Source organism: Mauremys mutica, chromosome 3, assembly GCF_020497125.1.
Source record: "Mauremys mutica isolate MM-2020 ecotype Southern chromosome 3, ASM2049712v1, whole genome shotgun sequence".
Lineage (NCBI taxonomy): Eukaryota > Metazoa > Chordata > Testudines > Geoemydidae > Mauremys > Mauremys mutica.
In genome coordinates this window covers 6,355,292-6,373,547 of record NC_059074.1, presented here as the reverse complement: position 1 = coordinate 6,373,547, position 18,256 = coordinate 6,355,292, and the positions used below count along the sequence as shown (strand labels likewise).

The 18,256-nt window shown below is 52.8% G+C and overlaps 1 protein-coding gene across 3 annotated transcripts in view; it reads left to right on the top strand.

Moving 5' to 3' along the window:
- Positions 1-18,256, top strand: part of SCARA5 (scavenger receptor class A member 5) — a 145,267-nt gene that overhangs the window by 31,215 nt on the left and 95,796 nt on the right. For 2 of the 3 annotated variants that reach the window (XM_045012005.1, XM_045012004.1), the window contains one exon: positions 1,767-1,895. In XM_045012005.1, the coding sequence (XP_044867940.1) occupies positions 1,767-1,895 (129 nt within the window). Of the gene's footprint in view, positions 1-1,766; positions 1,896-10,607; positions 10,695-18,256 lie in introns of those variants that run through there. The other variant, XM_045012007.1, reaches the window with a different exon arrangement.

Sequence of the window (18,256 nt, the reverse complement as noted above, 5' to 3'; positions counted from 1 at the left end):
AGGCTGTACTTAGTGTTTGCAAAGGGCTAGCAAATGGCTAAGTATTGGGGCTCGGGGGAGACAGTGTGACCTAGTAGGCTCCTGGATTAGGATTTGGAGACCTGGGTTTCAATCCCAGCTGTACCACTGGCCTGCTGGGTGACTTTGGGCAAGTCACTGCACCGTCCAGTGCCTCAGTTTCCCCATGTGTACAATGGGGTAATGGTAGTGACCTCCTTTGTACAGAGCTTTGAGATCTACTGATGCAAGTGCCATATAAGAGCTGGGTATGATTATGCTGACCACAGTCATGGGTGCATTAGAGACACTTGGATAGACCCAGCCTCTAATACATTTAAGGGGGAAAGGTGCGATGTAACAAGAGGGGCTCCCCAGTCTGTTTGTTGTATCCACTCGTCTCGTGTCAGGTATGTGGAGTGTAAGTTCCTGGGGGCAGGAACTGTCTTTTTGTCCGGTGTTTAATACCTGCAGAAGGACATTCTGCGTCTCCGGACAGCAGTGAACAAAGGGCTTTTTGTCGGGATTTCCCGAGCACGGGTCTTAATCCATTTCTCTCTCTCTCTCCCCCCTGTTTTATCTGCGCTCCGGCCGGCCCCGTGTTATTTTTGCCCTCTCGAAGGCATGCGATTGATTTGTTGCCGAGAACTTGCTGCGTCCCAGCCTCATGTCTCAAGGCCAGGCGGTTTTGTTCCAAGCTCCCTCTCGAAGGCAGAGGCTCGTGCTGCGCCTGGCCCGGGGTAGGGCTGGTGGTCTCCTGGCAGAGCTTTGGCTTGGACCGAGTCACGGCTGGCTCTGTGTGGATGGGAAAAGAGGGATCCTTGAGATCCTTCTCCTCTCTATGTCCACACAGGAGGCAGCTGCAGTTTGACTCAGGCCTGCCTTGCCCAGCCCAGAGAGCGGGTGTCTGAGCAAGGCAGGGACAGTGGCCAAACCCCCCAATCCCACCCCGGCTCCAGATGTCAACAAGAGGGGAGTGGCTGTAATTGCCCTAGCCAGTTCACTGCCCCCACCCCAGGGTGCCTCATATATCGGCCTAACTCCTCTGCTCTGCTGAGCACAAGAGATGCTGAGCCGCCCTCCGGCCCCGGGCTGCAGACGCCAGAGTTGCCCATCTGCACAGTGGGGTTTTACAGTGTTCGGCATCTCCCAAGCCTGGCTAGGAGGAGGCCCCGCTAACCTTTGTTCAAAGCTTTTACAGAGCTGGGCGGGGCGGGGGAGGGGAAGAGGGCCGGGTCGGCTCGTCTGCTCCTGCCTTGCAATGCGCTGAGACGCAACTGGCGCGACCACCCGGCTCCCTCCCTAACCCGTTGGCGGGGACGACCCTGGGAATCCCAGCCGCTGAGCTGCCCCCGCTCTGGGCCCGCTGCTTGGTGATGACAACCTGACCGCTGCACTGGGACGGCTCTCGGCTTCTTCACAGCTCTCTTGTTCATTCCTGTCTTTCGCTCCCTCTCTCCTTTTCCCTCCCGCTTTCCTCTGGGCTCGCTCATTTTCCCGGTGATTCGGACCCTGGCTCTGCCCCACAAAACCCCGATCCAGCCCCCATTGATGCTAGCGGAAGCTGGCTGGGTCCCACCCAATGAGCCTTTACGGCCAGCCCCCAGGTTCCCACGCTTCCGCCTCGCTCTGGGGCCAGCTGGTTTTCCTCCAAACCTGTTAATTCTCAGCATTGCAGAGGAGCTGGATCGGGGCCTGGTGGGTGAGGGCGAGCGAGCCGAGAGGAGAGGAGAATTCTGTTCCTAATGGGTCTTTGTCCCCCCCACTAGGTCCAGGCGGCAGGAGGAGGGGAACAGGGCGCTGTGGCCGGCTGGGCTCCATCGCGGCTCTGAAGTACGCGGTGGTCGGACTCTACCTGCTCGTGTTCCTGATCCTCGTCGGCGTCTTCATCCTGGCAGGTAAAGGCGCCTCCGGTCTGCCTCCCGCTCCGGGGAGGAGCGGAAAGGGGTGGGGAATGCCGCATTCGTACCGGAGCCTCCGCGGCCGCCTCTGGGCTGCCACCTCGTTCAGCCAGGCAGGGCTGAAAATGCCCGTGGTCCGGTATGAGCTGCATGAGCTCACTGCAGCGTTGGGTGGTTTCGAGAAGCCAGGCTCTGGCTCCAGCAGGGATCACCGTAGGGAAGGTCTCTGGCTGTGCTATCCGGGGGAGGACGGGGCGGGAAACGGGGGGTGATCACAATGCTCCCCTCTGGCTTTGGAATCCAGGACTCACCAAGGCACGAGTCCTCATGGCCCAAATGCCCAGCGGCGGGCGCCCTCTCCGTCTCACTCTTTCACTACGTCGTCCCTCAGGGCAGCTGTCAGCCTGCAGCCCTGGGCACTGCCTTGAGTGACCGCACGAGGGACTGCTCCGGAGATGGGCTACCGAGAGCTAGAGGCTATTCTTGGCCTGCACTGGCTTGCTGCATCATCCTGGGCAAGTCCTGGTAAAAAAAGAGTCTCTGCATCTTCAGATCTTCAGGCACTAGAAAAAGGCAAAACATAACGAGTGGGCCAGATCCTCCTCTGCTTTTCCGCGGCCGCGTTCTTTCTCCGCCAGTCGCTGCGCCTCGGAGACCTCCCTCGGCAGTCCCTTAATCCCCCCAGCATGTCTCCAGGATCCTGTGTTTACTCCACCGCCCGGCGTCTTGGGTGTAACTGTACCCGATGCTCAACCAGGCGCAGCGTGAGTGATTCTTGGCTCCAGAGGGCTGTGTCGCGTCAGGCCGAGGTGCACCACGCGGAGGATTAATGAGCAGCCTTGACCTGCTCCCGAGCTGATGTGTGGGTTTTGTGGGCTGGGCTGTTTCCACCCGAATGTTTTGCAAAGCCACTTCCACTGCAATCGCTCCCAACTGCCACGAGGCCAAATTGTGATGCGGCGCTTGGCGGTCTGAGCCGTTGATTTCCCGCTGACCCTTGGAAGAAACAACCCACCCGCTTCTTGTTTAGTTTGAGAGGCCTCCCGCCGAGAGCAGCATGGGCCTCCCGAACCCGACACCATGGAAAGCAAGTCCTGACTCCACGCAGCTCTGGAGAAACGCCATCGCTCTGGGATGCACAGAAGATTCGTACAGCCCCTAGCAGAGTGCGGCGCCGTTCTTGGTTTGCCCTTACGCACCACCGTAATAAACGTGATTATTAATCATCATAAAGATCTCTGTGCGCATTTCAGCCGCATCTCCCAAGACTCGGACCCACAGGGCTACCCGGGATCTTGATCAGTGGCACAAGTAAGCAGGACCAAGTCTACTCAGTGCTAGGATCGGAAGCCTGCAAAGGAAACTCAGGTGTCACACAGGACATGAATCTGTAGGAGGCGCTTCCCCTCTGCTAGTGCCAACTCCAGTGCACCAGACTCCCACAGGCCAGATAGTCCTTGTCAGCCTGGGACGTGAGAGGCTGAGTCTAAGAACTCCCCCTGCCTGGGTCATCAGCATGGCTTGAATCCCTTGCCATCAGCACCGCTATCCTGACCTTTATCACTTGAGCTACAGGAGGAGCTCCATCAGCCAGTGGCAGTAGGCTGTTACCCCTCTAGCAGCCTAGCAACTGTGCCAGTGAGTTTCTCGAGCACACTCCTGAACTCGGCTCTCCCACGAGGCATCATGAGACCTCACTGTGAGGCCGTTGGCCTGGCCTGCTGCCACATACTTCTTGGAGGAAAGCGAGCACGCAATATCTGCAGAGGGGAAAGAAACCTCCGACAGCTGGGGTGCAGTACTGGATCTGGGTTGAGTTCTTACTGCTAGAACGAGCTCAGGCCAGGAGGAAAGAATCAGGCTACCAACTGTGAGCCCCAGAAACCCTGCCCTGGACTAGGAGGCAGGCGCACTGGAAACTCCCTGAAAGTGGGGGGGCCACCGGCGCCCGAAACGTGGCCCTGTCCCCCCCGCCACCCCTTCCCCTGGAGGCTCTGCTCCCATGCCACCCCTTGTCCCTAGGCCCCGCCCCCACCACGTCCCTTTCCCCGAGCACCTGCCCTCGTGCTGCCCCTTCCCCCAAGATCCCACCTCCGCTCACTCCTCTCCATCCCCTCCCCCCCTGACATCACTCATTCTTATGTCTGTTAAAAAGTGATGGGGCCTGTGACGAAGTGGAACTGTTCTTAATGTTTCCGCTGAATACTGTGGGGGTGCCTCAGTTTCCCCTACGCATTTCTTAAGTCTCCAGTGTGCATAAACGGCCGACACTCTGTCTCCTGGCAACAAATGGCTGGGGCCCTTCCCCCCTGCAAGGGGATGGCTAAAGGTGAACAAAGAGATCAGGTGACCTCCTGGCCCGGGAAAGAGACAAAGGCCAGAAAGGAGGGGCTGGAGGGGTTTTCAGTTTGGAGCTGGCTGGGGACGGGAAGTGAGGGCAGACGTGGGGGTCTGGCTCGCTGGGCCCCAGGATGAACTCGGCTGAGGGGTCCTGTTCTCTGTACCTACAAGCTCTGTTTTAGACCGTGTTCCTGTCATCTAACATACCTCTGTTTTACTGGCTGGCTGAGAGTCACATCTGACTGCGAAGTGGGGGTGCAGGACCCTGTGGCTTCCCCAGGAGCCAGCCTGGGCGGACTCGCTGTGGGAAGCGCATGGAGGGGCACATGCTGAATGTTCCAAGGAGAGACCCAGGAGGTGAAGCCATGTGAGCTTCTTGACCTGCAGACAGTCTGCTCCAAGGGAGAGGAGGCTCCCCAAAGTCCTGGCTGGCTTTGTGGGGAGCAGTTCCAGAGCATCGCCCGGGGACTCCGTGACAGGGCCATGGCCCCCTGGTCCTCCCTGTTCCGGCGCCCCTGCTAGGAGGTTGACATGGGCCTGGACTTTGAAACACCTGGCAGAGACACTGTCCCTACAAAATCCATCCTCGAATGTGAGTTCTGGATTTCCTCATCCTACATGGGCCACCTGCTTAGCTGCATGCATTCAGCTGCTAGTTCTGGACTATAACAGACAGCACCGAATCCTTGGGCACTTAGCACACAGCGGGACCTCCCAGAACTTTGCAGCAACGGGGGACATAGAACCCAGCTCCTCGTTTCAAAACCCCTGGCCTCTTCGGCCAAAGGAGACTCTCCACTGGGAATTCACAGTATAGGGTCACTGAGACACGTCAGCACCGGTCTCATTCAATCCAGCAGAGGGTGTTGTTAACACATACACCGCAGCCTGTTCAATACAGCATTTACTATGGGCGCTCAATAGCATTGGGTACTTAAATGGAAGCAGAGCTAGAACGTGGTTCCTTCGACAGTTTACAAAAGAATCCAAGCAGTATCTTCCTTCCGCCCTCTGTTCACAGCCCCCCTGACCGGAGCATGAATTAAGAGACCATTTGGGTTGTGACTTCCAGACTGGTTTGCAAGCACATATAGATCATCTACAGCAGGGATTGGCAACCTTTGGCACTCGGCCCGTCACGGAAAGCCGCTGGTGGGCCGGGATGGTGTGTCTACCTGCAGCATCCGCTCCCATTGGCCGCGGTTCGCCGCTCCAGGCCAATGAGGACTGCAGGAAGCGGCGCGGGCCAAGGGATGTGCTGGCGCTTCATGCAGCCCCCATTGGCCAGGGATGGTGAACTGCGGCCAGTGGGAGCTGCGATTGGCTGAACCTGCGGACGCTGCAGGTAAACAAACTGTCCTGGCCTGCCAGCGGATTTCCCTGATGGGCCGTGTGCCAAAGGTTGCCGATCCCTGAGCTACAGGATCCATGTGTGACGGTGCACTCTACCTGAGTTTATGAAAATATGCTAATGAGTGTGAATATAATGTAACTGGAACATGCTTCATGCAAAAGGTCTCTTGTAAGGCATCATTACAAAGCTTATAATCTACTGAGTGTGGTCATCCTATTTGTATGAACGTATCATTCTTGTATCTGAAACTAGGAATATGAAATATAACTCTGAGGGCCTAGTGTAATTATGCAAAGTGTGGGCCATTAATGGTGGCTTGGAATCTTGATGGCTCCCATCAACCAGGACAACTGATTGTGGGTGGCTCTGTTTGCAGGCAGCCTTCCTGTGAGCCAGGCCGGGAAGAATGAAGGCTTGGGGGGGGTCTCACAGTGACATGTGACCAGGTCACCTGGTACTGGAATCCATCTTTAACCTGGTGCTTTTCCATTTAGAAGCGGGGGAGACCCAGAGAGGGACAAAAGATTCCCACCTTGTGCTAAGCTATACAAGGGGGTGGAACAGAACAAAGGGGGCTGCAGTCGTGAGAAATCCCCTAGCTACCACCTGAGCTGGAACAAGGGCTGCACCAGGGGAAAGGATTGGGCCCAGACTAGGAAGGAGTCTAGTCTGTGAAAGAAGCTTATTGGAACATCTCTGAGGGTGAGATTTTATCTGTAACCAGTTTCCTAATGTATTAGGCTTAGACTGGTGTGTTTTATTTTATTTTGTTTGGTAATTCACCTTGTTCTGTCTGTTACTACTTGGAACCACTTAAATCCTACTTTCTGTATTTAATAAAATCACTTTTTACTTATTAATTAACCCAGAGTAAGAGATTAATACCTGGGGGAGCAAACAGCTGTGCACCTCTCTCTATCAGTGTTATAGAGGCCGGACAATTTATGAGTTTACCCTGCATAAAAAGAATTTATTTTGGGTTTGGACATCAGGGTGTTGGAGACAGGAGCACTTCTTAAGCTGTTTTCAGTTAAGCCTGCAGTCTGGGGGGACGTGGTTCAGACCTGGGTCTGTGTTTGCAGCAGGCTAGCATGTCTGGCTCAGACCAGGCAGGGCACTGGAGTCCCAAGCTGGCAGGGAAAACGGGCTCAGAGGTAATTTCAGCACATCAGCTGGCAGTTCCCAATGGGTTTTCTGTGATCCAGCCCGTCACACCATGCAGCACCCGTCCATCTTCCAAACAAACCCTCTGCTTTCTCAATATTGACAGTCTTCGTACTGGAAAGCAAGGCAGCCTGGAAGCGGGCCATCAGCCTGCTGTCAAAGCACAGGATGCGCAGAGCTCCGGGGTGGGGAAGGGAACTCTTGGAAGGCAGGGTGGGCCTCATGTCAGTTGTTGGTATGTTTTTATTCTCTCCCTGCTGGGAATAATTTAAAATATGCAGGCAGATCATGTGATTGTAGGCAAACCAAAGCCCGGCCCCCCGTAACACATACACACAAAAACCCCAGTGGACCTTCCCCAATGCCAGGTGCCTATGGAAACACCGACCCGCTCTTCCGCGGTGGTAGGAAAACCGCATTGCCTGATCCCCTTCCCTGGTATTGCTCCTTTTCACTTTGTAAAAGGGTTTAACCCACGGGACTTGAGCCAAATCTCCAAAGTCAACATGCTGCCAATAGTTGCTCTCCTGGTAGGGGCAGCAAAGAATCCTGTGGCACCTTATAGACTAACAGACACAGGTGCCACCGGATTCTTTGCTGCTTTTACAGATCCAGACTAACACGGCTGCCCCTCTGATACTCTCCTGGTAGGGTTGCCAACTTTCTAATTGCACAAAACTGAACACCCTAGCCCCGCCCCTTCCCTGAGGCCCCCACTCACTACATTCTGGGAAGCGGGTTGCAGTGCGGGAGGGGGTGAGGGCGCTGGGCTGGGGGTGCAGGTTGTGGGGTAGGGCCAGGGATGAGGGATTTGAGGTGTGGGGAGGGCTCTGGGCTGGGGGTGCAGATTGTGGGGTAGGGCCAGGGATGCGGGATTCAGGGTGTGGGAGGGGGCTCTGGGCTGGGGCAGGAGGTTGGGGTGTAGGGGGGTGACGGCTCTGGGATGAGGGTGCAGGCTCGGGGATGGGGCCAGGGATGAGGGGATTGGGGTGCAGGAGGGGGCTCTGGGTTTGGGGGGGCTCAGGGCTGGAGCAGGGAATTGGAGTGAGATGGCTCCCAGTCAGCAGCCCAGCGGGGATGCCAAGGCAGGCTTCCTGCCTGTCCTGTCACCACAGACTGCGCTGCGCCCCAGAAGCAGCCAGCAGCAGGTCCGACTCCTAGGCGGAGGTTGACAGGTGGCTCTGCATGCTGCTCTCGGCACCGCCCCCCAGTGTGGAGCCGGTGCTCGGGACGGGGCAGCACGTGGAGCCCCGTGGCCCCCCCATCTAGGAACCGGACCTGCTGGCCGCTTCCGGGGCGCAGCGCGGAGCCAGTTCAGGTAGGGACTCGCCTGTCTTAGCTGGGCAGCACCGCCAACCTGACTTTTAACAGCCTGGTCAGCGGCGCTGACCGGAGCCGCCAGGGTCCCATTTAGACCAGGTGTCCCCGTCGAAAACCGGACACCTGGTCACCCTATCTCCTGGGCTTGGGCAGAACTAACCATGGGCCTGAAGGATGCTCGGGGAGGCTGCCTGGTCAGAGAGTGACTCCACCCCAGAGTTAGGTCGCACGCGGTCGGGAGATTTATGGGTTTTGCTTTTAACTCAGTTGCAGTGGCCTTCTTACCACATCCTGTCTAGGAAGCCTGGATCTGTTGGAATCTGAAGGGCAAGCTTCCTGGGGTCCGTCCTTCCTTCTGGGTCACACAGATGCAGGAGGACGTCAGCTGGAGCCTTTAGTCCCTTCCCCCTGCCCCTCCTGTTTTTGGTTGAATATTGTTATTGAACCAAGAATCCTGACCCTTTCCATGCCAGGAGTTGTGCGGGGATGAGGGAACTGGCCCCCTTAGTCCAGGTTTATTTACAATTGTAAGCCCCACAGCGGCTGCATTAGACAGGCAGCTACAGGAAATCTGTAATGTAGCCAACTCTGTCAATAGGGTGTGCCTGCCCTTCAGCGCCCCCTACTGAGTTAGCACTGTGCTGCGGGTACTCTCTGCCTCAGTTTCCCTGCTCAGTAAGCCAGTAGCTCCATTCAGGCACCTTTGATCAAGGATACCCTCCTTGGGTCTTGTTTAAACCAAGCTCATGATTTTGGGGGACCCAATGCATGAGTTTTGAAGGTTTGGAATTGGTCAGACTGAATCTGTGCCCTAAATTAATTAAAGCACCTAATTAAGACCTTTAATCTGAGGCACTTAAAGTGCTCTACAAACAGATTAATTCATTCTCAGTGAACTGGGGATCACAAGAGGGTAAGACCTCCATTTTTAAAGATGGCCTCTAATTTTGGCTGCCGCTGTTTACTGAAGACACTTACCCACAGGCGCTTGGCTTTCAAAATTGCTAAGTACTCACCCACTTCCACTGAATTCACTGTGGGGTGCTCAGTATAATACACTGGCAAAGTATGTGTCGTGTTACTCCATAGTGGCTGGTTTACATAGTGGATAAAAACCAACTACTGCCGACAGCAAAGGGAGTTATTCCTTTAGCTCAAGTGGTAGAGACCTGTGATTTGGTATGGAAAGGCCTCAGTTCAAACACAGCCAGGGAAGGTTACTTCAGCAGCTCTAAAAATCTGTCCTCTTCCCTCTGTTTGAAGTTGGGCTTCCAAAATTACAGGCTGTCTTTGAACATCTGGCCCCAGCCATGCAGTAAAACAAAATGCAGGAGTCCTGGCTTCCAGCCCCTGAGTCCATGCGAGAATCCAGAATAATAAAAATAAAGCCATGTGGGGCAGGGATTGGCTGTAGCAGCCCTCTATGTAGAGAATCCTGCCCCCTTCAGTGGGGCTCCGTGCTAGTACCTAGGTCCGTGCTAGCAGATCCCACTGTTGGATGGGGGCCTATGGGTGAAATTCACTCCTGTGGACAAGGCCCAGCACAAAGCCCTTAAAACAGGACATAGCCAGCACAAGAGGCCAGGCTCCCTGTGCAGGGTGAACTTCACTCACAGTGAGCACGGACAAGCAGCAGAAGCCCAAAGGACCTGAAACCAGATTGCTAAAGAAGTAAAAAAGGAGAGTTACAGGCACAGAGCAAGCAGATGGAAGAGAAGTAGAGTGAAAGGATGCTGAAACAGGAATAATATATATATTAGATTTTTATATACCAGTCCATCAATCCATCCTCAGCAAGATGAATTTATTAACTTAACGAAAACACCTACAAACTACAGGCCAAAACAAACAAGTTTCTACACAGCTTGAGTTCCAGCCTTCTCTCCCTTGTTTACCAGGGACCATACCCTGGTGAGAACGCTGTACTGCCCTGTGATGGGGTCTTCACCCCACACCAGTCCCCAAAAGGTGAAGGAAGCTGTGAAAGGGTTCGCTGGGTGAAATAGTCCACACATAAGGGGTTAGGCTGGAGCAGCAACCCCTGATTGGAAGATGGAGGTCAGGTGAGCAGGTGTAGGCTGGGCTAGGATAAAGCCAGAAAGCTGGCCACAGAACTGGCTGCTGCAAGGAAGTCTGCAGCCCCCCTTGTGCATTAGAGAGGGAAGGAGGGAACCCAGGGAAAGAACAGGACTGTGGGAGCCTGGCTGTGAGGGAAGGGTGTACCCTGAAGGGGGGAGAAAAAGCCTGTGGGAGGTGGAGTAGGAAGCAGCTCAGGAAGAGAGGAGCAAGGTTGGGGCCTGAGCAACCCTTGGCTGCATGTTGTAGGGTCCCTGGGCTGGAACCTGGAGTAGTGGGTGGGCCTGGGTTCCCCCCCGCCACTGATGGGGGGGAGGGGCATTGCCTGGACAAAGGGTCCAGTGGGACTCTGTAGCCCAGAAGGGGGAGCCCCATAGTGAGCTGGCCGGGGGGGCTGAGTCACAAAGGGGCAGCTGTAGCTCTGGGGTGAGAGAGGGGGCCCAGAGCGAGGGAGAGGACAGCGGGGGAGAGACCACAAGGGGAGGCGTCGGACCTAGAAGGAAACGAATCCCTAGAACATCCAGGAGGAGGCAGCACCCATGGTGAGTGTGTGCCCTGGGAGAAGCCCCCAGAGACATCTGGTGCAGGGGTGGGCAAAGTTTTTGGCCTGAGGGCCACATCGGGGTTCCAGAACGGTATGGAGGGCCGGGTAGGGAAGGCTGTGCCTCCCCAAACAGCCTGGCCCCTGCCCTCTGACTGCCCCCTCCCACTGCCTGCCCCCGACCGCTGCCCTCAGAACCCCCAACCCATCCAACCCCTGTGCTCCTTGTCCCCTGACTGCCCCCTCCCGGGACCCCTGCCCCTAACTGCCCCCCAGGACCCCACCCCCTATCCACCCTACCCTGCTCCTTGTCCCCTGATTGCCCCCTCCCGGGACCCCCGCCCCTAACTGCATCCTTGGGACCCCACCCCCTATCCAACCCCCCCTGCTCCTTGTCCCCTGACTGCCCCCTGGTACCCCTGGACCCCCATCCAACCTCCCTGCCCCCTTACCACGCTGCTCAGAGCAGCAGGACTGGCAGCCACGCTGCTCAGCCAGAGCCAGCCATGCTGCTGTGCTGCCCAGCAGGAGCTCGCAACCCTGGCACCCAGAGCACTGGCAGCATGGCAGGCTGAGGCTGGGGGGAGGGAGAGCTCAGTGGTTTGAGCATTGGCCTGCTAAACCCAGGGTTGTGAGCTCAGTCCTTGAGGGGACCAGCTGGGGATAAGTCCTGTTGTGAGCAGGGGGTTGGACTAGATACCTCCTGAGGTCCCTGTGACGGGTTGCATCACAGGAACCCCCTTGGGAGCTGCCAACCGATGTGCCAAGACTACTTCTATCCTTGTTTTCCCTGCCAGCTCAGGACTCCAGCACCCTGTCTTGCTGAGCCACACACTCTTGTCTACTTCAATAAAGACCCAGAGTCTGAATTACCTGCCCCAAAGCTGCAGGTTTACCTGAAAACAGCTCACAGAAGTGTGCTTGTCTTTAGCACCCAGATGCCCAACTCCCAATGGGGTCTAAACCCAAATAAATCCATTTTACCCTGTATAGAGCTTATACAGGGTAAACTCATAAATTGTTTGCCCTCTATAACACTGATAGAGAGAGATACACAGCTGTTTGCTCCCCCAGGTATTAATACATACTCTGAGTTAACTCATAAGTAAAAAGTGATTTTATTGAATACAGAAAGTAGGATTTAAGTGGTTCCAGGAAGTAACAGACAGAACAAAGTAACTTACTAAGCAAAATAAAATAAAATGCGCAAATCTATGTCTAATCAAACTAGATAGAGATAGGATCCTCACCAGTTCCAGAATGCTCCCTTTTACAGGCTAATCTCCTTTTAGCCTGGGTCCAGCAATCACACACACACACCCTGTAGTTACTGTCCTTTGTTCCAGTTTCCTTTAAGTATCCTGGGTGCGGGGGTGGAGAGGCTCCTTCTTTAGCCAGCTGAAGACACCATGGAGGGGTCTCCCAGGGATTTAAATAGACTCTCTCTTGTGGGTGGAGACTTCCCCCCTCCTCACCCTGTGTAGAATACAGTCACATCCGAAGAAGTGAGCTTTAGCTCACGAAAGCTCATGCTACAATAAATTTGTTAGTCTTTAAGGTGCCACAAGTACTCCTGGTTTTTTTGCGGATACAGACTAACACGGCTGCTACTCTGAAACCAGTCACAAAATGGAGATTTGGAATCACATGGGCAAATCACCTGCCCATGCACGACTCAGGACTTGCAGGGAGCAGCCATTACCCACATGCTACTTTGAATGTCCTCAGGTAGACTTTTTATGTGGATTGGAGTCTTCCAAGCTCTTTTGTCTATTAAATGCTTCCTGATTGAGCACATTCCTCTCCCAAGGAGTGACCAAATGTTTTAACTAAGGCTACTTAGAAATCAAGCAATTATACAGCCAATGTTCATAACGTTGAGCACACAAATGGTGCCTACATACAACTAGGATGAACATAACCTTTACATAGATATGTTACATGGCATATGCAGCAAAACCCTATTCCAGTTATATCATACATACATTTATGAGCACCCCCATCCCATAAAGCCTTATGGAGTACACTGTCACAGTCCCTTCCAACCCTGATCTTCTATGAGAGGGTTAGTGGCAAGCCTGGCCAGGCAGGACAGTCCTACCAGCCAGATGCAGCCCAGAGGCCATAGTTTGCCTAGTGGCTCAATAGTGTAACTCAAGGAAAGATGGCATGAAAGGGAGTGACTCCAAAGATGAGGGCCAGGAAGGAATTTTACCCCAGGTCAGGCTGGCAGAGACCCTGGGTTTTTCCCCCCTTCCTTTGTAGTGTGGAGCATGGGTCATTTGCTGGTTTGAACTAGAGTAAATGGTGCAGTCTCTGTAATTTGAAGTATTTAGATCAAGATGTAAGGACTGCAGTAACTCAGCCTGAGGTTATGGGCCTGTTAGAGAGGTGGGTGAGGGTCTGTGGCCTGCAATGGGAAGAAGCTGCAAAAATCCATCTGCAAATATCACTTTTCGAGTAGATAAATGGTGGAGGTCTGAAAACATGAAAGGACGGCACATGGGGCTAGCAGTCTGGCCCTACGCAGGTTGGCAAACAGTTAATACTCCGGTGCCTTACAAGTGAGGACATTTGCCTGTTAAAGGCATTCTCCTGCAGATGGGACCACGGTCCCTCCCGTCTGCCTGTCTTTGGCCCTGGCATCACAGGGCCATTGTTTAACCTCAGCGTCCTGGCCAACGCTGGGTCTGAATGCCCCTGGCTGACGGGGAGCCTGATCCAAAGCTCATTGCTGTTCATTTCAAAGAGCTTAAGATCAAGCCCCTGTCGCCAAGTGCTCTATGGGTGTGCCCCAGAGCCAGGGAACGCGGCCACGAGGTCACATCCTGCCCAGCTTGCTGGTGATCAAAAAGGGTTACCCGTCTGATAGGCACTTGGTGATCTCAGCTCAGTTCCCGGGGACCAGGTATCCACACTGCAAAAACCAGCATCACAGTTCGAACGAGCCTAGATGTTCCTTCCTGCAGGGAGTACGGTCCCAGCAGAGAGGCTGAGAACTGAACAGATAATGGAGCCTGAACTCCATTTGTGTGTCCCCGGGTTCAGATCGCAGCAGGGATGGATTCTTCACGCAGAGATGAGATCCTGTGATAATGCATCCTGTAACTGGACCTTTCCGAGTCACCCCTGTAAACCCCCCCCCCAGTCTTTCCGGCCCCGTTCCTTTCCCCGTTCCTTGTTGTTCCGGTGGCAATGCTCCAGCCTGTCTTGTTTGTCCTCAAGCAGCTGTGTCCACTCGCTGTGCCTCCCAGCTTTCCAGGAAAGCAACAGGTACTTCCATTTCTAAGTGCTTTGATGTTTTGCTGCTGCTTCTTAGGAGCTTAAAAATGCTGAGCGCTCTCTCCCAAAGACCCATTCCCTGAGCCAGGCAAGATCTGCATTTTCGAATGGTAGGATTTTATTTCCTCCTGCATTGAAGACCCCAGGAGCCTGCCCTGGCCCGGAGCACTCAGCTGGCCAGCACTGCCAGCATCCCCGTGAAAAATGTTCTTGTACCTACTGAATGTAAAAGTCAGACCCGGGCCCCTAGTTCCCAGCAAAGTGCCCAGCTTGTGCTAGAGGAAGCAGGACCTGAGGTGAGCAAGTCAGAGACTTACTGAAGCGGAGAAGCTTCTGTTTCTACATGAAGAGCTCAAGCCTCTGCTCTGCCCATCTCCACTGAGTGCAGCAGAGATAAGGAGGCTGCAGAGGAGCTGGCTCTGCCCCTAGAGAAGCTTCAGAGCTACTGCAGGGGAGCAGGTGTGTGAGGCTCTTGCAGAGCCAGGAGAGAGGAAAAAGAGATGATTGGCTGGATGGGCTGTCCGTCACCCAGAGAGACAGGGACTTCTCTTCCCCACAAAGGGTTCTGGGTAGGGAAGCTGTCTATAAAACTCCCTGGCTTCTGGCTGGGAGTCAGGCTTGTGGGAGGATGTTTTGCCTGGAAGATTTGCTGTCTGTTATGTTATGGAAGGTATTTCTTGTTGGTTTCTTTAACTGAAAACAGTGGTGGTATAATATGCTCTGGTCACTCCCCCTTGCACCCATAGCCTTTACCCCACAGCATGACTCCTTTATGCCAGGGGTGTGAGTGGGTGGCAGAAGGCACATATGTTACACCAGCCATGTGGCCCCTTTGCCCCACGTTGTGGTGGGGCTCAGTTCTGAATTGAGTGGTGTGAAGTTGTGGATTGCTGGTCCTGAAGACTGCAACCCTCTAGGCAGAGAACAGCTCCAGCATAGGCAGTGATGAGGATAACCTCCCCTGCAGTTTGGCTTCCAGGTCATCTGTTCAAATCTGGCACAGCTCCAGTCTTGACCAGCCATCCTCCCATCTGATGGCTTGTCGCTGACCAGGTGGTGGGTCTCAGCCCAGTTCCTAGCACACAAATACTACAGTAAACCTTTTTATCAGCCCCAGCAAAGATTGTGTGGGCATCAGAGCTGGCTGGGGATTTGCCATTGGAATGATCTTCCAACACAAAATGCCCTTTTTGCAAAATTGGAATTTTCCATGGGGAAATTTCAGTTCCCCCCCCCCCCAATTGTGGGTTGTTTTGTTTTTGTTTTTTTTCCATTGGGAGAAACTAAATGACAGCACCTCAGCTACACAGCTGGAAGGATCTTGTCAATCTCACTTTAAAGGGAGAAAAGTAAATTGAGACTCTTCCAAGCAAGCAGCTAGGGAGCCAAAAAAATCCCATTTCAGTTCTCCCAAGACAGAAATTTTTGGAATTTCTGCACCACGAACAAGTGGGGTTTTAAATTTTCATCCTGGATCAGGACAAAAAACATCATAATTCTTCCCTGGGTGGAAATTCCATTTTCCAGCCAGCTCTGCTCCCCAGTCCCCTCAGAGGTGGCTGCAGGTCAGAAAGCAGACGCATTCCCTGGGGGAACGTTCTTAGGAAGATGATATGGCCCATAGCCTAGGCTGTAGCTCTTGTGGGGATAAATGACTTTAGTCTCCAAGGCTGCCTGGCTGGAGCCCGTCATACATTCTAAAGCCATAAAGGACCATCATGACCATCCTGGCCAACCGCCTGACTAGCACAGGCCAAAGAATCTCGGAGTGATTCCTCCATGAAGCATAACAGCTTACGGTTGTGCTACAGCATTCTGCAGGCACTAAAGTTCGTGCTCGGAGAAGCTGATTTTTAGTAGTTGTGACACTTTGAGTATCAACCAGGCCAGGCCATTACCACCTGCCCTGGATCCTCGGGTGCCTTAATGCTGGGCTGTGATATCTCAGAGGCCTGACCTCAGTAGCCAGCCCACAAGCACCTCTCACGCTGGCTCTCACCAGCCTAGTTAGTCCTTGCAGCATGACCCCCTAAGCAGCCCTTCTGGTCCCCAACTCCGTCCATCCCAAGTTCTTAGCTACCATGCACTCGGCCTTTATCCCTCTCATTCATTCCCCCCAAAGGTGTGAAACCAGCCCCCAGGGCACCAGCTTTTTATGGCACAGACACTGGGGTAAGAATAAATACAAAGTTTATTTATTAGAAAAAATCACAAGTTCAGAGATAAAATAGTAAGGAAAAGCGAATACAAGTGACAGAAAATAAACATGAAGATGCCACTCCCAGCTTTATATGTGCAAATCAGAGACATTTCCTATTCTAGTACAAGTCACCGTTTGCCTTTGAACAGTTTCCCAGTGTGTTTCACAGACAGCACCTGTCAAGTGACTGTCCCTCAGCTTCCAGATGAAGGCCTCACTTTCAAGCCTTATTTTTAAAAGGCTTTCTCCCCTACCCCTTTTCCCCCACCCCCATCCCTTTTTTTCCCCTCCTGGCATGGTGACTCCTGGTTTTTAAAAATAATCTGATTTTTAAAAAAGGCTCCAGAGGCAATCCTGGCAATTATGGGCCAGTGAATCTAACTTCAGCACCAGGCAAATTGGTTGAAACTACAGTAAAGAATAGATTTTTCAAATACATAGATCTGCACAATATGTTGGGGAATAGTCAACATGGCTTTTGGAAAAGGAAATCACACCTCACCAATCTATTAGACGTCTTTGAGGGAGTCAATAAACATGTGGACAAGGGTGATCCAGTGGATGTACGTGGACTTTCAGAAAGCCTTTGACAAGGTCCCTCACCAAAGGCTCTTAAGCAAAGTAAGCTGTCATGGGATAAGGGGGAAGGTCCTCTCATGGATTAGTAAGTGTTTAAGAGCCAGAAAACAAAGGCTAAGAATAAATTAATTTTTCAGAATGGGGAGAGGTAAATAGTGGTGTCCCCCAGGGGTCTGTTCTGGGACCAGTCTTATTCAACATAGAATCATAGAATATTAGGAATGGCAGAGACCTCAGGAGGTCATTTAGTCCAACCCCCTGCTCAAAGCAGGACCAGTCCCAACTAAATCATCCCAGCCGGGGCTTTGTCAAACCTCATCTTAAAAACCTCTAAGGATGGAGATTCCACCATCTCCCTAGGTAACTGTCATAGGTCTCACCCCCACTAGGAGCTGTTGGGTTCCAATATGGGGACCTGCATGGATTTATCTAAACTTAAATCCTAGTTTAGATCTGGTAAAAGCTGCCACCACCCAATAATGTACGTGTATTGGGACACAGTCCTTCCCCGAAATCCTTGGGGATCCCAAGAGCCCCAAATCCATGGAGTTCTTACACCTAGGAGAAATAAACCATTTCCCCCCTGCTTCCTCCCCCCTCCCTTTTCCTAGGAGAGATACCGGGATCTAACTACAGAGGGATACCTCCCCCTCCTCTTTCCCTGAGAATCCATCCAAGGAAAGACCAACCAAGTCCTTAATAGAAAAGAATTTATTAAAGAATAAAAAAGAAAAGTCACTGTCTCTGTAACCAAGATGGAACAATACAGGGTCTAAACTTATCAATCTCTGGAGAGAATCCCCCCTCCTTTCTTTCTCAGTAAAAGCAAAGTAACAGCAAACAAGAATAAAGAATTTCCTTTAGCAAACACACAATTGCAAATGTAGAAATCAAATTATAAGACTAATTCGCCTTTCTAATTAATACTCACTATTGATTAGTAAGAACTACTCCAGGAGAACTTGGAGACATGACTGGCCTCTTTTAGATCCAAAGAGAGCTCTGACAAAGAACACAGACAAAGGCTTCCCTCCACAGAGATTTGAAAAAATCTTGTCTCTGATTGGTCCTCTGGTCAGGTGTCCACAGGTACTGCTTGTTAACCCTTTACAGGTAAAAGAGACCTTAACCCTTAACTATCTGTTTATGACAGTAACCCATTCCAGTGCTACACCACCCTCCTAGTGAAATAGTGTTTCCTAATATCCAACCTAGACCTCCCCCACTGCAACTTGAGACCATTGCTCCTTGTTCTGTCATCTGCCACCACTGAGAACAGCCGAGCTCCATCCTCTTTGGAGCCCCCCTTCAGGTAGTTGAAGGCTTCTGTCAAATCCCCCCTCACTCTTCTCTTCTGCAGACTAACATATTCATAAATGAGTTGGAAAAAGGGGTAAACAGTGAGGTGGCAAAATTTGCAGATGATACAAAATACTTAAGATAGTTAAGTCCAAAGCAGACTGTGAAGAGCTACAAAGGGATCTCACAAAACTGGGTGACTG